Genomic DNA, 19448 nt, shown 5'->3' with positions numbered 1-19448 from the left:
CACGCCTTTGTCTTATTAGGGCTTTCACTAAAAGAATGGTAAAATTACAAGATTACCCTCCTTGCTTAAGTAATGTAAGAAAGAGTTCTCCTATGGGCCTAAGCACTACCCAACATGTACAATAAAGCCCAAATAACCCAAACAGACTAAGCCGTATGTCCATTTAACATTCTAACACTCCCTCTTAAGCTAGAGCATAGATATCATACTCATCCAACTTGGAGAGAAGCTTTTCGAACCAGGACTTCCCAAGTGCTTTGGTGAATAAATATGCAATCTAATCATCGGATGAAATATAAGGAGAGTAGATTTCTCTCTAAGATATCTTGTTTGAGATGAAGTGGTAGCTAACCTTTACATGCTTCATTCTCATGGAATACTATATTGTTAGCAATATGTATACCAGCTGGATTGTCGCAATTTAAAGGAATTGGAACTTGAACCATGAACCCCAATTCTTCAAGTGGAGATTTCAACTAGATAAGTTCAAAAGTTGTGTTTGCCATTAATCTATATTTAGCTTCAGCGTATGACGTGGCAACTACATTTTGCTTCATGCTTTTTCAGGTAACTACATTACCAACCAGGAAGATGCAGTAACCTATACTCAACCTCTTGTCATATTTTGCCCCTGCATAATTTGTTTCTATATAACCAGCTACTTGAAGATGACCATGGGATCTGTACAGGATACCTTTTTTAGGTGCAACCTTCAAGTATCTTAGAGTTCTCATAACTACAACTAAATGTGGGACTTTGGGACGTTGCATGAATTGACTAACCATGCTGATGGAAAAGGCAATGTCAAGTCTGGTGATGGTAAAATATATGAGTTTGCCTACGAGTCTTCTATGCATAACATGTTTTACTAATAACTCTCCTTCATCAAGTTCAAGTTTAGAATGAGGGTCCGTCAGTGTATTTGTAGGTTTGGCATCTAGCATACTCGTCTCTTTCAACAAGTCACAAATATAATTCCTCTAACATAGATTTATCCTTGCTTTAGAACTTGCCACGTCAATGCCTAGAAAATACCAAAGAAAACCAAGATCTTTGATTTGGATATGAGATTGAAGATACAACTTAAGTTTCTCAATACCCTCCAAGCCATCACCTATCACTATAATGTCATCTACAAACACAATAAGCACAATATAAACTGATGAAGTATGTTTTGAGAAAACTTGATGATCTACTTTACTCCTTTTCAACCTGAACTTCTCAAACTAGGCTCTCGGTGACTGCTTCATGAAGTGGTCCATGTGACATCTGTGAAAACCAAAATTTACCAAACCTCGGCTAAATTTGTCAAACCATACACTTGGAGACTACTTCATCCCATAGACTTATTTAATTTGCACACTTTAGAAGAACCCCCCTAAGCAACATGCCCATGAGATTGCTTCATATAGACCTCTTCGTGTAAGTCTCGATGCAGGAATGCTTTCTTCACATGTAGCTGAATGAGGGGCCAATCACAATTTGTAGCTATAGATATAACAATTCGAACCCAATTGAGCTTAGCTACTGGTGAAAAAGCACCAAATAATCTACTCCATAAACTTGAGTGAACCCCTTGACAACCAACTGGCATTGCAACTATTAATTGATCCAATAGGTTGGGATTTTACAGTGTAAACCCAATTATCTTAGCTAGTGTCTTACTCAATGGAATATCAATCAACTCCCATGTATCATTAGAATGCATGACGTTCATCTCCTCGTTCATAGCTCGTTTTCAATTTCTATCCAACAATGTATCCTGGATTGATTAAGGGATAGAAACAACAGACAAGGCAAGAGCAAACTTCTGGTAATTTGTGGATAAGAGGCCAAGGCAATAAAATTGAAAATTGGACTTGGAATAAAGGAATGTTTGCCCAACCTTAATAGACTCGGACGGAGTGGGAACCTCATTTGGAGCAATAGTTGATGGTGTGAATTGAGAATGAATAGTACGTAATACTTGTTTTTTTTTTTTTTGGTCTTTTTCTAGTAATATATCCACGTGAAATCCTTTTGAGGTGGTGGTTCCTCAACAGCAATATCTGGTGGAAACACATTAGGTAAATGAACTTCCATAGCAGTGGCTAACAACATGTTTAGTTTTAACTAGAATGGGACACTTTAAAAAAAGGTAACGTCGGTTGTCACAAAATGCTTTTTTGAGTTAAGGACAATAGCATTGATAACCTTTTTTTTAGCGCGAGAGTATCCTAAAAAATGCATTTAATAGAACAAGGTGCAAGTTTATCTTGACCATACTCCAAACAGATAGACAAAGCAAGTATAACCAAACACTTTGGGAGGAACATAAAATACTGATGATCAGGAAACAATAAAGAGTAACGTTTTTCGATCCAAAAACTAACAAGGGCATCCTATTCGTCAAATAACACGCAATAAGAACTGCATTACCCTAGAAAGAGTCTGGAACTTTCATTTCAAATAACAAAGCACGAGTAATTTTAATAAGATGTCTTTTCTTTTGCTCAACCACCTCATTTTGTTGAGGTGTTTGAGCATAAGAGCTCTGATGAAATTTTGAAATACATGAAAGACTTTCAACCTATGTTCCTCGAGATATAATCACATCATTTGAGAATAATCATCAATAAAAAGAGCATAGTACTTAAAACCTAACAAACTAGGGACTCGTGCTGGTTCCCACACATCATAACGAACTAATTTAAATGGGACGTCACTTTTTTCATCTACGCTTGAAGGAAAATGGACTATGTGATGTGTACTGAGCTAGCACATTTTGCACTCCAATCTTGACACTTTTGGAAGGGATGGAACGGGAGTTTGTAGTTTCCGGAGAGATGGATGACGCAATGACGATGTCATTGAATTGCAGCACTCCCAGGAAGCGCTGTAATATTGTATAATTCTCTCTCCAAATAATACAAACCATTTCTCTCATGACCTCCACCAATCGTCTTGCCCGTCTTGAGGTCCTAAAAAACACAGTAAGAAGGAAAAAAATGTAATGGAACAATTTATGGATTTTTTTAGTTTACTAACAAATAAACGATAAAAGAAATTTGGGGGCGTACAAGATAGATGATAAGGACACAATCGCTTTAGGCGAAGCAGTACTGAGTCCAACATTGTTGGATGAGGTACCATCAACAAATGTAACAAATATATTGGAGGAAACACGACCGAAGGGAGAAAAAGAACTACGGTCACCATAAATATGATCTAACGCCTCAAAATTGATGATCCAGGAAGAGTGAGATTACGAGAGACACTTTACCTGACTGGGCCAAAGTGGTTGTTGAGGTGGAAGGTACATTGTTGGGTGTAAAGCCGCTAGAAGAGAGGAACCACACATTTTTCCCATGATAAAGTGACGTTAATCTGATCAACATTGGCATTTGGCATAGTAGAGGTTTACCATCAACAGAACATCATCAACCACTAGCTTGATTAGCCCCCATAAGCTTTCGATGAAGATCCAAACAGAAGTCCATAGTGATTGCATACGTGATGGGGACATCCTGCGCAGCACGCCGGGCCCCCTACGCACATATGCTAGAAGGAGGGCCCCACCGTCGATCTGGATCGATGACGACGTCCAGGGAGGGTCTCCTAGCTAGAAGACGAAGTTTTGATTCAAAAGAGTGGGCCCGTTAGTCAAGAAAAACCCATCATGGGATCTCATAATCGTGGCCCACTAGTCGGATTGATTTCATATTTTAGGTTTTGCTTATTGTTATTATTTAGAACATCATGAATGCTTTAGATTTTTTTGTTTGGTTTTTATTTTAGTTTACTTCATCGCCAAGTAATAGGTTGCGCACATGGCGCGAGTTTTGGGGTATAGGGTTTTCTTATAAATAGGCACCCCTTGTAGCTTTTTTTTCATTCATTGAAGATTAATAAAAATTTTGCGTTTTCTTGCTTTCTGAGTTGTGAAGCCTAATTGGGTGCGAAGCCCTCCCTTCATCGAAGGGTTAACTACCATGGTGCGAAGCCACATCTATCCCGATTCACCCCCAATCCATCGCCATCTCTACTACCCATCTTCTACCATCCATTCTCCTCATCTCACCCCATGATCTACACTTCGAATCAATCATCTATTGCAGCAATTCTCCTCCCTACAGTAGAATTTCAGAATCTGGCCCTACAGGAGGGCTGAAACTTCGGCGGAGCACCACGCACAAATCGAACATCGGATCAAGCTGAGATTTGGGGGTTTGGGAGTCCATCTCTGGCCGACTAGGGCTAAGGTGGCCTTTTTCTGAATAGTGGGCCTCACACACGTGCAGTCGAGATCATACACACGTGCGTCTGGGCCATTGTTGTTGTCCACGCGTGCGGTACTTCTCTGGTTCGTCTCTCTCCTCTCTTTCACTCCACTTTCACCCAAAATCCTTAAACCTAACCCTAAATTACTCAAATCTCCAATTTTATACCCCTTTTCTTACCATAGGATTCCTCGAATTAGAATTTCTAAATCCCTTGGATTAGGGATTGATTACTATGCATGTGTCGATGATTATTTCTTATCTTTGAGTATCGTTTGGTTCATAATTTTATTGATCTAGCCCTATCATGTGTAGGCCTGGACCCGCATAGATTCCCCTTAATTGAATGTTTGGACTTTCATTTGGGATATGGAATTTGTGTAATTGTTTCTGAACTAACGTGATCTTAAGCCTGAAATCTCGCATATCATATTTAATTTTCATGTCCTGCATCAATACGTGATCTCCTCTACCCACTACGATCACCTCTACTTCCCCCTGGCATGCAACCAATTCTTCTAACATGAAAAAATCATGACTAGCCCGTCTGACCTCCACACAAATCATCGTAACAAGATGAAGTGGCCAAGACAACCTTATTAGAAGCATTCACATGAGCACCGCCAGAGTTATTTGCCAGAGAGACTTTTTGAAGCCTCACATAGACTTACGTAAATGAAGGGATTGATATGCCACCCAAAATCTGATCTCTATTAGATTGATATTCTTTTGGCAAGCTGGGCAATAGTTTCACAACTGTCATATCTTTCAGCAACTTTTTTATGAGAGTTCGATCTTAAATAATAGGATGATATATTGAGAATTCTTCCTTCATGCTGGTTAGTATTGAAAAATATTCACCTAGGGACTTATCCCCTTTTGGAACAAGAAAATCTGCTTGTACAACTGATACCACTAGAGAGATTTTATTTTGAGTAAATTTTCACCTAATTCCAAATATCTTTTGTGGTATTCAAGAACACTGTATTGGCACTCACTTTAAGTTCCATGCTGTTCCACAATTGATATCTAATCTTTCATCATCACACAATCCACTATCTATACATAGCATCAGATTCCTCCGGTTTGGATTTGGTGAGGAGGTGATCCTTTTCTCGGGCTAAAAGAAACAGCTTAACAGATTTAGCCCATAGAAGATAATTCTTTCCATTCAATTTCACCGATGTTATCGACACATTAGAGCAGGAAAACATATCCTTAGAAGATGCATAGTTTAAGATCATATCCAAGGAAAGTTGTTGTGCATGTTTGTTTTTTGTGATTTAAAAAATAAATAAATAAATAAATAAATAAAAATTCAAGTGTGTCGTGTCTCTTTAAGTACATCCTGAAGTTCTATTGAAAAATTCCATTATTTCCTAATGTTTCCCTCAAACACCAGTCCATTCCTCGATATATGTGATATTTCCTATGCAATATTGATCAAGGTGTCCCGTATCGGTATCGATTGGCGTAACGGTGACCTCCAAAACCGATACGGATACGGGGTCGTAACGGCGATACGGGGGCGTAACGGCCTGTAACGGCGTAAAATTTTTTTTTGCCAAAAAAATATAAAAAAAATATGTATTAAATCCGGAATATTCTAAGCATTCCAAATATGCATTCCTTTATAAATTGGAACAATTTAATATCTTTCTCCCAGTAGTTCTTTAAAAAAATGAAATTAAATTCAGGTAGATGGCGTTGCCAATTTCGGGCTGACTTGGAGGACCAATCTATGCCCCAAATTAGCCTCAACTTCATGAAATTTATTGTCATTATCCCACTTATGTATTAGTGGACATTTATTGGATAGTGAATCATGAAAAAAATCAAAAGGCCCTATTTTAAAAAATAAGAGTATACCAAATAACAATTAAAACTATTCAAATAATTTGATTTTGGCATTGTGAGTTAGCAATTGTAGTTTATAATTTAATTGGTAAATTTTAAGTTAATATGTCTTTGGTAAAATTTTTTAAGGCCCCAAATTAGGCGGGACTCGGATTGTGAAGTGTAGCACACATGTCAAAGTTTTTTGGGCCCCACCCATAATGAATGTGTTATATCTAAACTGTCCATTCATTTGACGAGATCGTCCTAAGGCTTGACACGAAAAATAATACAGATCTAATTATCAAGTGGACCACACTGCAAAAAGCAGTGGGGGATTGAACGTCTACCATTGAAAACTTTTTTGGGATCACAGAACTTTTAGATCAATATGAAATTTGTTTTTCCTCTTCATTCAAGTCCTTTTGACCTTATGAACGGATTGGATGGAAAATAAATGTTATGGTGGGCCTACGAATTGTTTAACGGTGAAAATCATCATCTCCGCTGCTATTTTTGGTGTGGTCCAGACGATCTTTGGATACGATTCATTTTTTAGATAATGCTCTAAAATAATATTTAAAAATAGATGAACGGTGTGGATATAATAAATACATCACTGTGGAGCCCATAAAACTTTGATCTCCTTTGAACCGTTCGTACAACTCAGAGCTCGAGGAGTGTCAGCGCTCGTCTCAGCGTGACACGTACCTACAGCAGCTTACGCCTGCAAAAAAAAAAAAAAAAAGGAGAGGGAAACCGAAAAGAAAAAAGAGGGAAAGAAGAGAAGAAAAAAGAGGGAAAGCACAGAGAGAGAGAGAGAGAGAGAGAGAGAGAGAGAGAGGAGGAGGAGGCCGTAGCCGGGGCCGCAGTCGCAGCAGGGCCGCAGCAGGCCGAGAAGAGGAAGAAGAAGAAGAAGAAGAAGAGGAAAAGAAAGGAAAAAGGTAAGGTTTATTTATTTATTATTATTTTTTTTTTTCCAAGGCCCGTGATAGCCGTTACGGGTACAAAAACGGGACTCGGCCGATACGGCCCCGTATCGCGTAACGGGTACCATCGTTACCATTACGTATCAGCCGTTACGGCCGATACGTAACCGTTTTGGGACACCCTGATACTGATGTATTTCCCTATTCAAAGTGTGTGATATGTACATTGATACTGATATTTAAATCACTGGTTGTCACTCCCCTTATTGGATGCTTTTCCACCGGTCCCTGATGCTCTTCTCTCTCCATATGCTTTAGATGGCATGTCAAGTAATGGGTTTTGCAGTTGGCATATATTGCTGGATAGCTGGCTGATGCAGGACCGATGGTCTAACCTAGAATGATGTGCTGAAACTAAATAACGGATTAATGAAAGCATTCAAAACACAAAATAAAACTACTCGATCACAAAGTTGAGGAGTCCAAGTAACAAAACATGTTCCAATTCAAAGTTGTAACAATCCCACAATGCAAATTTAATAAAATATGAGTTGATTAGGAACTATGGAAGGTAGAACTTCCCTCTAGCATAGGGATTATTCCTAATTCAAATGGATTCACTTGGTTTTAGGGTTTTGGCTAAACTAGGATTAGGTTTAGGGTTTTAGATTTTGGGAATTGGGGATTTAGGTTTATGAATTGGGAATCTAGGGTTGTGAGAATTAGGGTTTTGGGGTTTAGGATTGAGGTAAAAGACAATGAATAGAGAGGAACGAGGGGGATGAAGCAAGAGGGCCATAGAACAAGGGGGCCGTCCGTACGGACATGGGCTTAGGTTGGGTTGGGGTTGGATGGGTTAGGGCTTGATTGGGTTAATGTTTGGATGGATTTGGGTTTGATTGGGGTGTGGTTTTGAAGACAAAAGGATAATCAAAGAAGAGAGAGAGAGAGAGAGAGAGAGAGAGAGAGAGAGAGAAGAAAAGTATAGATATTACCTTGAAGAAAAAGAGAATAATAGAGAAAGATAAGTGGAATCCATCTCCATTCACAGGAGGTTTTCTTATTGCTCAAAAGAAAAAGAGAGAAATTTCATTCAATGCATAATAACTCTAGAGCATTCACACGCCCAAGGCTTTATGATGGGGACATCACAGGCACACGTGCACTCACGCCGCCCCCCCTACGCACGTACGTATGCAGAAGGAGGACCCCACCATCGATCTGGCTCGATGACGACGTCCAGAAAGGGCCTCCTAGCTAGAAGACAAGTTTTGGTTCAGAAAAGTGGCCCGACATTCAAGAAAAGCCCACCATGGGATCTCATGATCGTGGCCCACTCATCGGATTGGTTTTATATTTTAGGTTTTGCTTATTGTTATTATTTAGAACATCGTGAACGCTTTAGATTTCCTCGTTTGATTTTTATTTTAGTTTACTTAATCGCCAAGTAATAGGTGTCGCACATGGTGCGAGTTTTTGGGTATAGGGTTCTCCCTATAAATAGGCACCCCTTGTAGTTCTTGTCATTCATTGAAGTTAATAAAAAAATTCCTGCTTTATTTTTCTGCTCTCTTCGTGAGTTGTGGAAGAATTCAAAAGTGGGTGCGAAGCCCTCCCTTTTCGAAGGGCTAACTACCGTGGTGCGATGCCACATCGATCCCCATTCACCCCCATCTTCCATCACCTTTTTTTTCATCTTCCCTCACCATCCGTACTTCGAATTTATCCTTTTGTTGCATCAGATTTCTTCATTACAGCAGGTTTCCAGATTTCGGCCCGCAGGCGAGCTGAAACTTCGGCGGAGCACCACGCACAAGCCGTACATTGGATTGAGTTAAGATTTGGGAATTTTGGAGTCCATCCTGGCCGACCAGGGCCAAGGTGGCCTTTTTCTGAATAGTGGGCCCCACACACGTGCGGCCGGGATTACACGCACGTCCGTCTGGGCCATTGTTGCTGTCCACACGCGGGATCATCTTTTAGCTCAGGTTTTTATCCTCTTTTATCCTCTCATAGCCATTTTTCATGAATCCTAACCCTAGATTACATGATCCCTAATTGATTTGCCTCTTTTTATCACCTTAGGGTTCCTTGAATTGAAATTAGGGAATCCCTTGGATTAGGGACTAATTTTTATGCATGAGTAGTTGATTTTATTTCCCTTTGATATCGTTTGGTTTATAATTTTTATTGGTCCAGTCCTAGCCTGTGTCGGCTTGGACCCGCATAGATTCCCCTTTAATTGAATGTTTGGATTTTCATGTGGGATATGGAATTTGTGTGATTGTTTCTGAATTGGTGTGATCTAAGCCTGAAATCTAGCATATCATATTTAATTTTCCATGTCCTGCATCAAATTTGGTATCAGAGCCTAGGGTTCTTGTAGGGGAATTCACAACATATTTAGGGTTTAGTTTGAGTCCGTCATGCATTCAGTCCATCATATATAGCTGAATTTTAGTAACAGTGTGTAGTCTCCTTCATATAGAGTCTCGTAGGGTCATTTAGTTTTTAGACGCATATAGTTGTCATAGAAGATCTTTAAGTTGAACAAGTCACTATATGCCCACACGTACGGGTTGCAGTTTCGGTTTGCACCCTACACTAAACATGGAACAATTGCAAGAGTCACTAAACAAGATATCTCAGACGTTGGAGTCTATGATTAAGCGCTTGGAAATGGACCAATGCTGTGAACAGCTTGATGTACGCATTACCAGACTAAAGACCATCGCTAGGACAAACCCCACCATTGGGGTAGATGTCCAATCTCAAGCAGGTGGCCTGGAGGATACACTAATGAATGGAGTTGGTCAAGGAATCAATTATGGGTGTGCACCCGGACACCCACCCCATGAGAGACATAAAGACCACTATTTTGAGGGGTACAACATGTGTGGCCTTGTGGCTGGAGAGAGTGCACCAGCAGCTAGTGTAGAGTTACCCACTGAGGCCATTCCGGTAATGGATGAGTTACGTGATATCTTTCCTGATGATCTACCGAATGAGTCTCCCCCTAGGAGGGATATAGAGCACACCAGAACATGGGACACCGTAATACCTACAACCGAGTTTACGTTGAATAATTTTATTGATAGGTTCACAGGTCTAAGTCCTCGTGAAGTCCTTACTGATTATAAACCTAGGAAACTTATTGATCTTGTCCCTATGTCACTGTCCCATAGGCCGTCAGAGTCTGCAGAGTCTTTTGCGCATCACATACATTCATTGCATCAAGAAATTAGGCGAAAGATCACTACTAGTAATGAGCATTACAAATTTTCTGCAGACTTACATAGACGTTTCAAAGAGTTCAATATTGGGGACTCTGTGATGGTCCGTATCAGGCTCGAGCGGTACCCTCCAGGGGCCGTTCGTAAGTTACACGCCCGTAGCGCTGGACCCTTTAAAATTATAAAGCGAAACGGTCTCAATGCGTATGAGGTAGATCTTCCACCTTCCATGGGAATTAGTTCCACATTCAACGTGGAGGATCTAGTTGCTTTTCAGGGGACCACTGATACTTTGTTCGGCCCTTCGCCCACCCTTCCTGATTCTTCATATTTATCCCTTGAACCATGGCCTATTCTCAACCCATTTTTCCAGCCTCTACGTCCCATACCTACCCGTCCCGACCCATTTTCTCAGCCTCTACCTCCCATATCTATCCTTCCTAACCCATATTTTCAGCCTCTACGTCCCATACCTACCCTTCCCGACCCATTTTCTCAACCTCTACCTCTCATACCCACTCTTTCTGACCTTTCTTTCCAGCCTCTACCTCCTATACCCACCTTTCTCGATCCATTTTCCCAACCTCTACGTTCCATACCTACCCGTCTTGACCCATTTTCCCAACCTCTACCTCCCATACCTATTCTTCCTGAGATTTTTTCTCAACCTCTCCCTCCCATACCTAACTTTCACACGCCCAGAGAGGAAATAGAGGATATCCTGGACCATGAGATAGTTTCAACGTCAGACGGTGGGTTTCAGAAGTACCTAGTTAAGCACGTGGCTCACTGAGGAGCTTCAGAGATTTGATCCTGACATTCTGAAGCGGTTCAGGAGTTTTATTTCACCGGTGGTGAAATCTTCGCAGCCGGAGAGAGTTGATGAGGACATCACAGGCACACGTGCACTCACGCCGCCCCCCCTACGCACGTACGTATGCAGAAGGAGGACCCCACCATCGATCTGGCTCGATGACGACGTCCAGAAAGGGCCTCCTAGCTAGAAGACAAGTTTTGGTTCAGAAAAGTGGCCCGACATTCAAGAAAAGCCCACCATGGGATCTCATGATCGTGGCCCACTCATCGGATTGGTTTTATATTTTAGGTTTTGCTTATTGTTATTATTTAGAACATCGTGAACGCTTTAGATTTCCTCGTTTGATTTTTATTTTAGTTTACTTAATCGCCAAGTAATAGGTGTCGCACATGGTGCGAGTTTTTGGGTATAGGGTTCTCCCTATAAATAGGCACCCCTTGTAGTTCTTGTCATTCATTGAAGTTAATAAAAAAATTCCTGCTTTATTTTTCTGCTCTCTTCGTGAGTTGTGGAAGAATTCAAAAGTGGGTGCGAAGCCCTCCCTTTTCGAAGGGCTAACTACCGTGATGCGATGCCACATCGATCCCCATTCACCCCCATCTTCCATCACCTTTTTTTTCATCTTCCCTCACCATCCGTACTTCGAATTTATCCTTTTGTTGCATCAGATTTCTTCATTACAGCAGGTTTCCAGATTTCGACCCACAGGCGAGCTGAAACTTCGACGGAGCATCACGCACAAACCGTACATCGGATCGAGCTGAGATTTGGGAATTTTGGAGTCCATCCCTGGCCGACCAGGGCCAAGATGGCCTTTTTCTGAATAGTGGGCCCCACACACGTGCGGCCGGGATTACACGCACGTCCGTCTGGGCCATTGTTGCTGTCCACACGCGGGATCATCTTTTAGCTCAGGTTTTTATCCTCTTTTATCCTCTCATAGCCATTTTTCATGAATCCTAACCCTAGATTACATGATCCCTAATTGATTTGCCTCTTTTTATCACCTTAGGGTTCCTTGAATTGAAATTAGGGAATCCCTTGGATTAGGGACTAATTTTTATGCATGAGTAGTTGATTTTATTTCCCTTTGATATCGTTTGGTTTATAATTTTTATTGGTCCAGTCCTAGCCTGTGTCGGCTTGGACCCGCATAGATTCCCCTTTAATTGAATGTTTGGATTTTCATGTGGGATATGGAATTTGTGTGATTGTTTCTGAATTGGTGTGATCTAAGCCTGAAATCTAGCATATCATATTTAATTTTCCATGTCCTGCATCACTTTATAGTCTTTTGAGGGTGTTTTTACAAAAAACACCCTTATTACTCTAAAATATTCAAAATACCCCATAGTGCTAAAACATGTCCAAATTACCCTCCAAATCAACTAAAACATAAAACAACCCATAAAATAAGTAAAACAACTAATGTCCCATGATGTCCACGACCAATATGGCCCAATGATCAAGATGGGCCAACGGTCTGGATGATCCATCGTGCGAAATCCAATGGTCTGATGAAAATGTCCACTCAATCCAACGGTTTAGATGCCTCATATATGCAACACATGCATCTTCCTTGTGTGGGGTCTTCAAAGATGCATAAACATATATGTGAGGTCTTCCTATGTGGCTTCGTACTTGATCTGGGCCCCGTATAATGATCATCCAACCATAAATATGCTGGAGTTGGGGCCAAAGATCTCCTCCTCCTTTGGTATACTTTGAATGGTGCTCGGATAACCTCATCACTTGGTTTCACTTTTGGAAAAGCTCCACTGACATTGTCATCTTAAAGGCAATGACCAAATAACGAAGAAGAAATATAAATCTATTGGGAAATGTTGATCGGATAAGGTTTGAGCTATGGTTTTAGTTGTATTTCAAAGGTAATTTCTTTTTCGTTTTCTTTTTTTCCAACTTTAAAAAGATTTTAAAGTTGAGCATTTTAGATTTTGTGGTTGTTAGTTATACACATTCTTAAAACATGGAAAGTAAAATTTACCTATATTCGGATGAGCTGTCCGACGATTTTCAGCTAGCTAAAATTGTTCCTATGATGTTGCTTTTCTGCTTCTTTATGCTTGTAGTTTAGACATGTTACATGCTTTCCAAAAGATTTGTTTATTTCCCACACACACACACACACACACACACACACACACACACATATATATCAATGTTTGTTATAGCGGTAGCATGTTGCATAGTGTTCATCCTTCTGTAGCGTGTAACATAAGCTACATGATACTTCTTTTTTATATAAAAAAAATAAATAAATATAACAAAATACGATAAATAGTAAGAAAAAAACAGAAAAAATATAAAAATGCCTAAAAGATTATTATTTTTTCAAGTATGTTCAAACAAGTTATTAATCATCATTTATAAAAGCCATTTCACATATATAAACCAAATCAAATTAGTATCACATCAACATCTTTTTAAGCAAACTATAATTAATAATGTCTGATTGAAATCACAAGTCACAATTACAAAAAGAAATTAAAATCTCACAAGTTGAGAGTATCAAGTACAAAATACAAAATATAATTACCTTTAAAAAATACAAAATATAATTGCCATTTATTAAAAAGAAGGCGTAGCATACGCTACATGCGCTGTGTGCATGCTACATATGCTACAGGGGATTTATGCTATTTGCTAACACTACGCTACGGGTGCTATTCAAAACATTGTCTCTCTCTCTCTCTCTCTCTCTCTCACTCTCTCTATATATATATATATATATACATATATATATATATATATATAAACCTAACCGATTGCAAATTGTATTTTATGTGGGCTCTACTGAAATCTTTCTCATAGCTGTTTATATAACTCTAGGAAACCTTGGTGTTGGGATTTATTTCTTATCTACTTTAATGTGATGCATTGAATTCTATGTTTAGGGGCATTGTGACCTGGAAAATCGCTCAACTGAATACGGGTTTGCTTTTTTGGACTACGCTGCTTTAAAATTTTGGGTTGGTTCTATGTGTAATGATGCTTCTTGCGCCACTTTGGGGGCTTTGTTGATGCAAGTAAGTGCTATCTTATGTTTTTTCTGCTTTCAAGTTTTTGGACCTATGTATTTTCTTATTGGATTCTGTTTTACAGGTTTCACCGAAAGAATTGGTGTACGAAAGCAAAGGTCAGCATTATCTGCATTGATCCCCCCCTCTCCCTTCCCCATCCCCCCCCCCCCCCCCCCCTGAAAGTGTCACTAGAACTCTACCTTCTCAGTTGGCATTGAATGGATTTGTTGTTGCAGGGCTTTCTAGTGAAGCTCACAAGGCACTCAAAAAGTATGCTTCAGCAGGTGACAATTTTACATCAAAGTTTTTTTTTTTTTTTTTTGTAACTGACGTATGTATGATGAAGACTGGTCTTTTCTGAAGGTATTTGTAGATTTAGTTATGTTCTACTTGAAGTATTTGTGAATATAATTGTTTAGATGTGACGATGCCTATCGTTTATTTTGGAGGGGGATTATAACACGCTGTTTCTGTTTTCTGTCAATATTTTGGCAACAAGCAGATCTCTACCTGGATTGAAATACTTCTTTCCAATTCCAAAGTGGTTTGCGGTTACTGTCTTATAATTTCTTTACTAAATGATAAAGAAACATAGAAAATGGTTATGGACTTTTAATGTCAGATGAGTATAGTCTTGGCTGTGATAGTTTTTCATACGCCTATACAGGATGTATTTTAAAATTTTCTGAGGGCAAGATTCGGATCCTAAGGTCATAATGGAATTAATTCTGCCTCTTGGAAGACAATCCGTGAACCTTTTACCATCTGCAAGCTAACAACTGTATTGCTAGAATTTCTGCAATATACCATCATTAATGAGAAAGAAAAAAGTGGATCAATGAAGAATGTTGACCAAAGCGATTGAGTTCTTTCACAAAGCTGTGGTCTCATCTGGATGACTCCCACTTCAGCTTGTCTACCCTGCCCATTCATCGGATAAAGTCAGGCTAGAAATGAAATCTCAGATGACTAATTGCAGGCTGAGTCATTGAAGGGAGTGCATTGTAGTCAACGACAAAGATGAAGATGTTTGTTGTTGCAACAAGGAGGCTACTACTATTCTCAAAGAACCATGATTGATGACATGAGAGCAGCTACCAATACCTAAGACCCAATCGTCATTCGTGACTCTTGGTGGGGATATTAGGGCCTGTTTGGATGCCCTTGAAACAAGGGGTTTTGACTGCTCTTGAGACAAACCCCTTTTCGAGTTGCGCGTTTAGATGCATTTCTGCAACAATCTCCATTTTATCCTTTTGACGAAATATGTGCTAACAAGCCAATTCGTTGGAAACCAATCGGATTGTTTTTTGGCGAATTGACAGAAAATGTTGCTTTAGCGGGACAATGAATTTTGCAGAAGTTGCATCCAAACAAGCACTTACGAAGTAGAAGATCTGCATGCCTAGTCCTGAAAGGTTGGAAGTTTGTAGGCAAGGTTAGGATTTCAAGGGCATTGTTGGCGTGATGTGATTTACAATGGCACAAACTTGAATTGAATGCCTTATTTATCATTTATGCTGTTAGATTAGACCATCAAGCCAATTAGATGTTCTAACAGGTGTCAGTTTGATTACACTGATTGGATCATGCATATGTACAATCACATCCATTTATATATTGCAACAGCTGCATGATTTGAATGGTAGAATTGAACAACTATGTAGCAAATCCAAATCATCAGTGGCCCAATTAGATGTCCAATGACCACATTTTTTTATTCAATGGTCAGATAAAGCATATGTTGTTTAGTTCCGATGGCTAAAGTTCTCTTTGAATGTATGGAGTCGAGCAAATGTTTTACTAGGCCCGATCAAGGCATGATTAGATATTCCAATGGTCATAACTAATGGTCATAAGTTTCCTTCAATGATCTGATTGAGTGTTGGCTTTATTTGTGCCCTACAAAGCCACTTTGACTCAATTGATTATTTTTTTATGATTGAAACTTAGTCATTATTGACCTTTATTGGTTAATGGAATTGGGTCCTAAGTGATCCACTTTCTATGTAATTAGTTATTAATTGTGCTTGGAAACTTTGACCAATTGGGTTATAGCAATTTCTCGTGGAATCTCACCTTGGGGAAAAATGCAATGGATATTACAGCCTAGGTGGGCCCAGTGTTCGAAATATCGGTATCACGTTACATATCACATCCTTGGGATACAGATATGTATTGGTTATTGCACCGGATATATAATTTGTTTCGGGTAATTTATTGCACTTTTTGGGAAACATTGGGAAAATGGTTGAATTTTTAAATGAAACTTCAGAGATTGTTTAGAAAAGACCTTCATACACACTTAAATCATAACATCTATAAAAAGTGCACATAATAGGTTTCATTTGTATAGGGTCCCAAGCTATGCGTTGTTTGACTGAACTAATACAAGTATATTCAAATTGAATGCATAACACTTAGAGTGTATGTGATGATCATTTCATCAAACACTCCTAGATACTTTGAAATTGGTCTCAATTGACAACTAGTTGAAGGGAAATTAAAAAAATGTATTTTAATAAATTTTGATTAAAACTTATTTTTATTTTCTGAAAATTGATAAGGACTTAAAAAATCAGTAGATCAACCCTCATACATGCTCGATTTCATGTTTGGAGTGCAACATTGTAAGCAATTTGGGAGAAATAGGGAAAAATTTGAAATTTTCCCAAATTTTCTCAAATCAGACCACCTACACTACACTCAAATTTCAAAATTAGAGTGAATGTGATGATCTTTTAATCAAATACTACTAAATTTTAAATTAAAAAAACATGGAGAACATGACGAACCAATGGATATTGAAATCAAAGCTCCAACTCCATGATTTTTTGTGTAAAACATGAAGAACCAATGGATTTATAACCATTTGACACTGATTTAACATAATTTCAACAAAAAAGGGATTGAAAATTGAAAATGCTCACCGGATCGAACAAGTGGGATATATCGATATTGTCTATGCATTTCGTATTGCACAAGTGGGATAGAAGATATATCGTGGGATATATCGGTCGATGTCGTCGATATTTAAAACATTGGGTGGGCCATTGGAGAGTTAGTGTTCTATATCCTTGAGTACTCGAAATTATCGATGACCACCTACTGGTTCTAGGCAATTTGTGATTTGAATTGAGGACAAGTTAGGAAGCATTAATGTCCACCGTTGGCCATTAGGAAACCGATGCCCTTCATGCATGGGAGTACGGATGTTCATTTGTTTATAGGGATTTAGTTCTAAGCTCGATTGAATATCTGTATTAGAAGGATTGCATCAAGTCTTCTTAGTAAGAGTATCCACCATGCTTGGATAAGATGACTTAAATCATATACCGGCTTAGACTTATCCTTAGACCTGAGATTGCAAAGGAAATTAGGGGTCTTTATGTGGGGTTGTGAGACACCTTTCAATGCTACATTAGTACCTGACAAACAATTGTTATTGGGATCTCATGTTAAGATTCAGTTGAGGCCTATAACTAAATCCACTAGTCATCCAGGACTAAGTTTGGTGGCTAAATCTAATCCTTTAGAAGCTCCATCAAGCTTAAAATAGCTAGCCATTATCATTTAATGTTTTAAAAAGGTTCATGAAGGTCTTTAACTGTTGAATCTTTTATTTTCACTGTGAATTTGTTTTTATCTAGCTTGATGGAAATTTGATGGTTAGATCTTTAGTGTCCAATTTTGAGCCTTGCATTGGGTTCCAAAGGCCTGGATTGGTTGCCACCATGGTAAAATGGATGTGCATAGGTCTATTTGGATGTACAGATTAGGCAGGATGACGAACTATTGATGTTGTAGGGCATATCAAAGTCTATTGGGTGGGCGCACCAAAGTTAAGTGCTATCCATGAAACCCCAGACCTCCACCTATTTATAGATCCTATTCCCATGGGGAATGGTATCGGCCCAAAAATGTCATTCCCTCTCCCCTCGTGGATGTCCACACTAGGAGAAGAGTGAGCGAAGAGGGAGAAAGTGTATTGGTGGCTTACCAGGTCGATGGATCATCTTATCCAATCTTCTCTACAGTCCTATATAGAGAATTGGTGGATTTGGTTCTATATTTTGATTGGGGATAAATTATGGAGTCCTCAATTCAAGAGGAATGATATTGATTTCTTGCACTAAAAATCTTGCAACATTAAGGTAAATTTGTTACTATCTAGATGGTAATTGATACTACATGCTTGAAATCTCTTTCTTTCTTTCTTATTCTTCTTCTTTTATTATTATTATTTTTAATTTTTAAAGCTTTCATGCTTTCATCTTTTAAAAGTTGTAACATTGAGCAAGTATGCAACATTGCAGTTTGGTCTCAACGAGTACATCTCTGTGGTTAGTTCGAACTATGGATGATTGATGCAGGACATGAAATTAAATATGACATGCAAGATTTCAAGCTTTAGATCATACCAATTTTAAACAATCACAAAATTCCACGTCCTACATACGATCAAACATTCAACAAGGGAAATCTACGGGGTCCAAGCCTACACACGTTTAGGGCTAGATCAAATAAAATTATAAATCAAACAATGCCCAAAGGAGTGTAAGATTCATCCACTCTTGCAAATGACTGTTCTCCAATTCAAGAGATTCACCATGTTTCAATTCGGGGAAAGTTTAGGGTTTGCAAAAGTTGGAAAAACTTGGAATTTGGAATTATTTAGGGTTATGGTTAGGGATTTAAGGCGAGAGGAGTGAAATTGAGGAGAGAATAACCTGAGATAGTCCACACGTATGGACAGCAGCCCAGCCTAGATGCACGTGCGTGGGTTCCTGTCCGCACGTGTGTGGGGCCCACAAAACTATAAACGGATAGCTAGGGGTTGGTCGGCCAGGGGAGGTCCACCCTCACGCCAAGTTTCACGTCGATCCGCAGTCTGGTGTGTGCGTGGTGCTTCGCCAAAGTTTCGGCCCCCTGGTGAGCCAGAATCTGAAAATCTGATGTAAAAGAGAATTTGGTTGCAAAGAAAAGATAAATCTGAAGATGAGAAGGGCTGTGGAAGATGATGGATGTGGGGTGTAAGAGGTGGGGGCGATTTGGGATGGTTGTGGCTTCGCACCACGGTAGTTAGCCCTTCGAGGAAGGGAGGGTTTCGCGGCCAATTAGCTACTTCAACTCCGAGGAATAGAGAAGAGAAAACACATAATTTTATTCATAAACTTCAATGGAAAAAAAAAAAAAAAAACCTACATGGGGTTGCCTATTTATAAGAAAACCCTAAACCCCAAAAGTCGCACCATGTGCGCACACTATTACTTAGAGACGAAGTAACAAAATTAACAACTAATCAACGCAATCAAAACCGTTCATGATGTTTC

At 39.2% G+C, this 19448-nt stretch overlaps 1 protein-coding gene across 1 annotated transcript in view; it reads left to right on the top strand.

Moving 5' to 3' along the window:
• The window catches only part of LOC131254134 (DNA mismatch repair protein MSH7), a 95262-nt gene that overhangs the window by 52341 nt on the left and 23473 nt on the right, over positions 1–19448 (top strand). The window contains exons 7-9 of the mRNA XM_058255141.1: positions 13990–14121; positions 14198–14231; positions 14352–14399. Of these exons, the coding sequence (XP_058111124.1) occupies positions 13990–14121; positions 14198–14231; positions 14352–14399 (214 nt within the window). The remainder of the gene's footprint in view (positions 1–13989; positions 14122–14197; positions 14232–14351; positions 14400–19448) is intronic.

The sequence above is a fragment of the Magnolia sinica genome, chromosome 1, assembly GCF_029962835.1.
Source record: "Magnolia sinica isolate HGM2019 chromosome 1, MsV1, whole genome shotgun sequence".
NCBI lineage: Eukaryota > Viridiplantae > Streptophyta > Magnoliopsida > Magnoliales > Magnoliaceae > Magnolia > Magnolia sinica.
The sequence above is the reverse complement of the archived record's forward strand: the minus strand, read 5'-3'. Positions and strand labels throughout refer to the sequence as shown.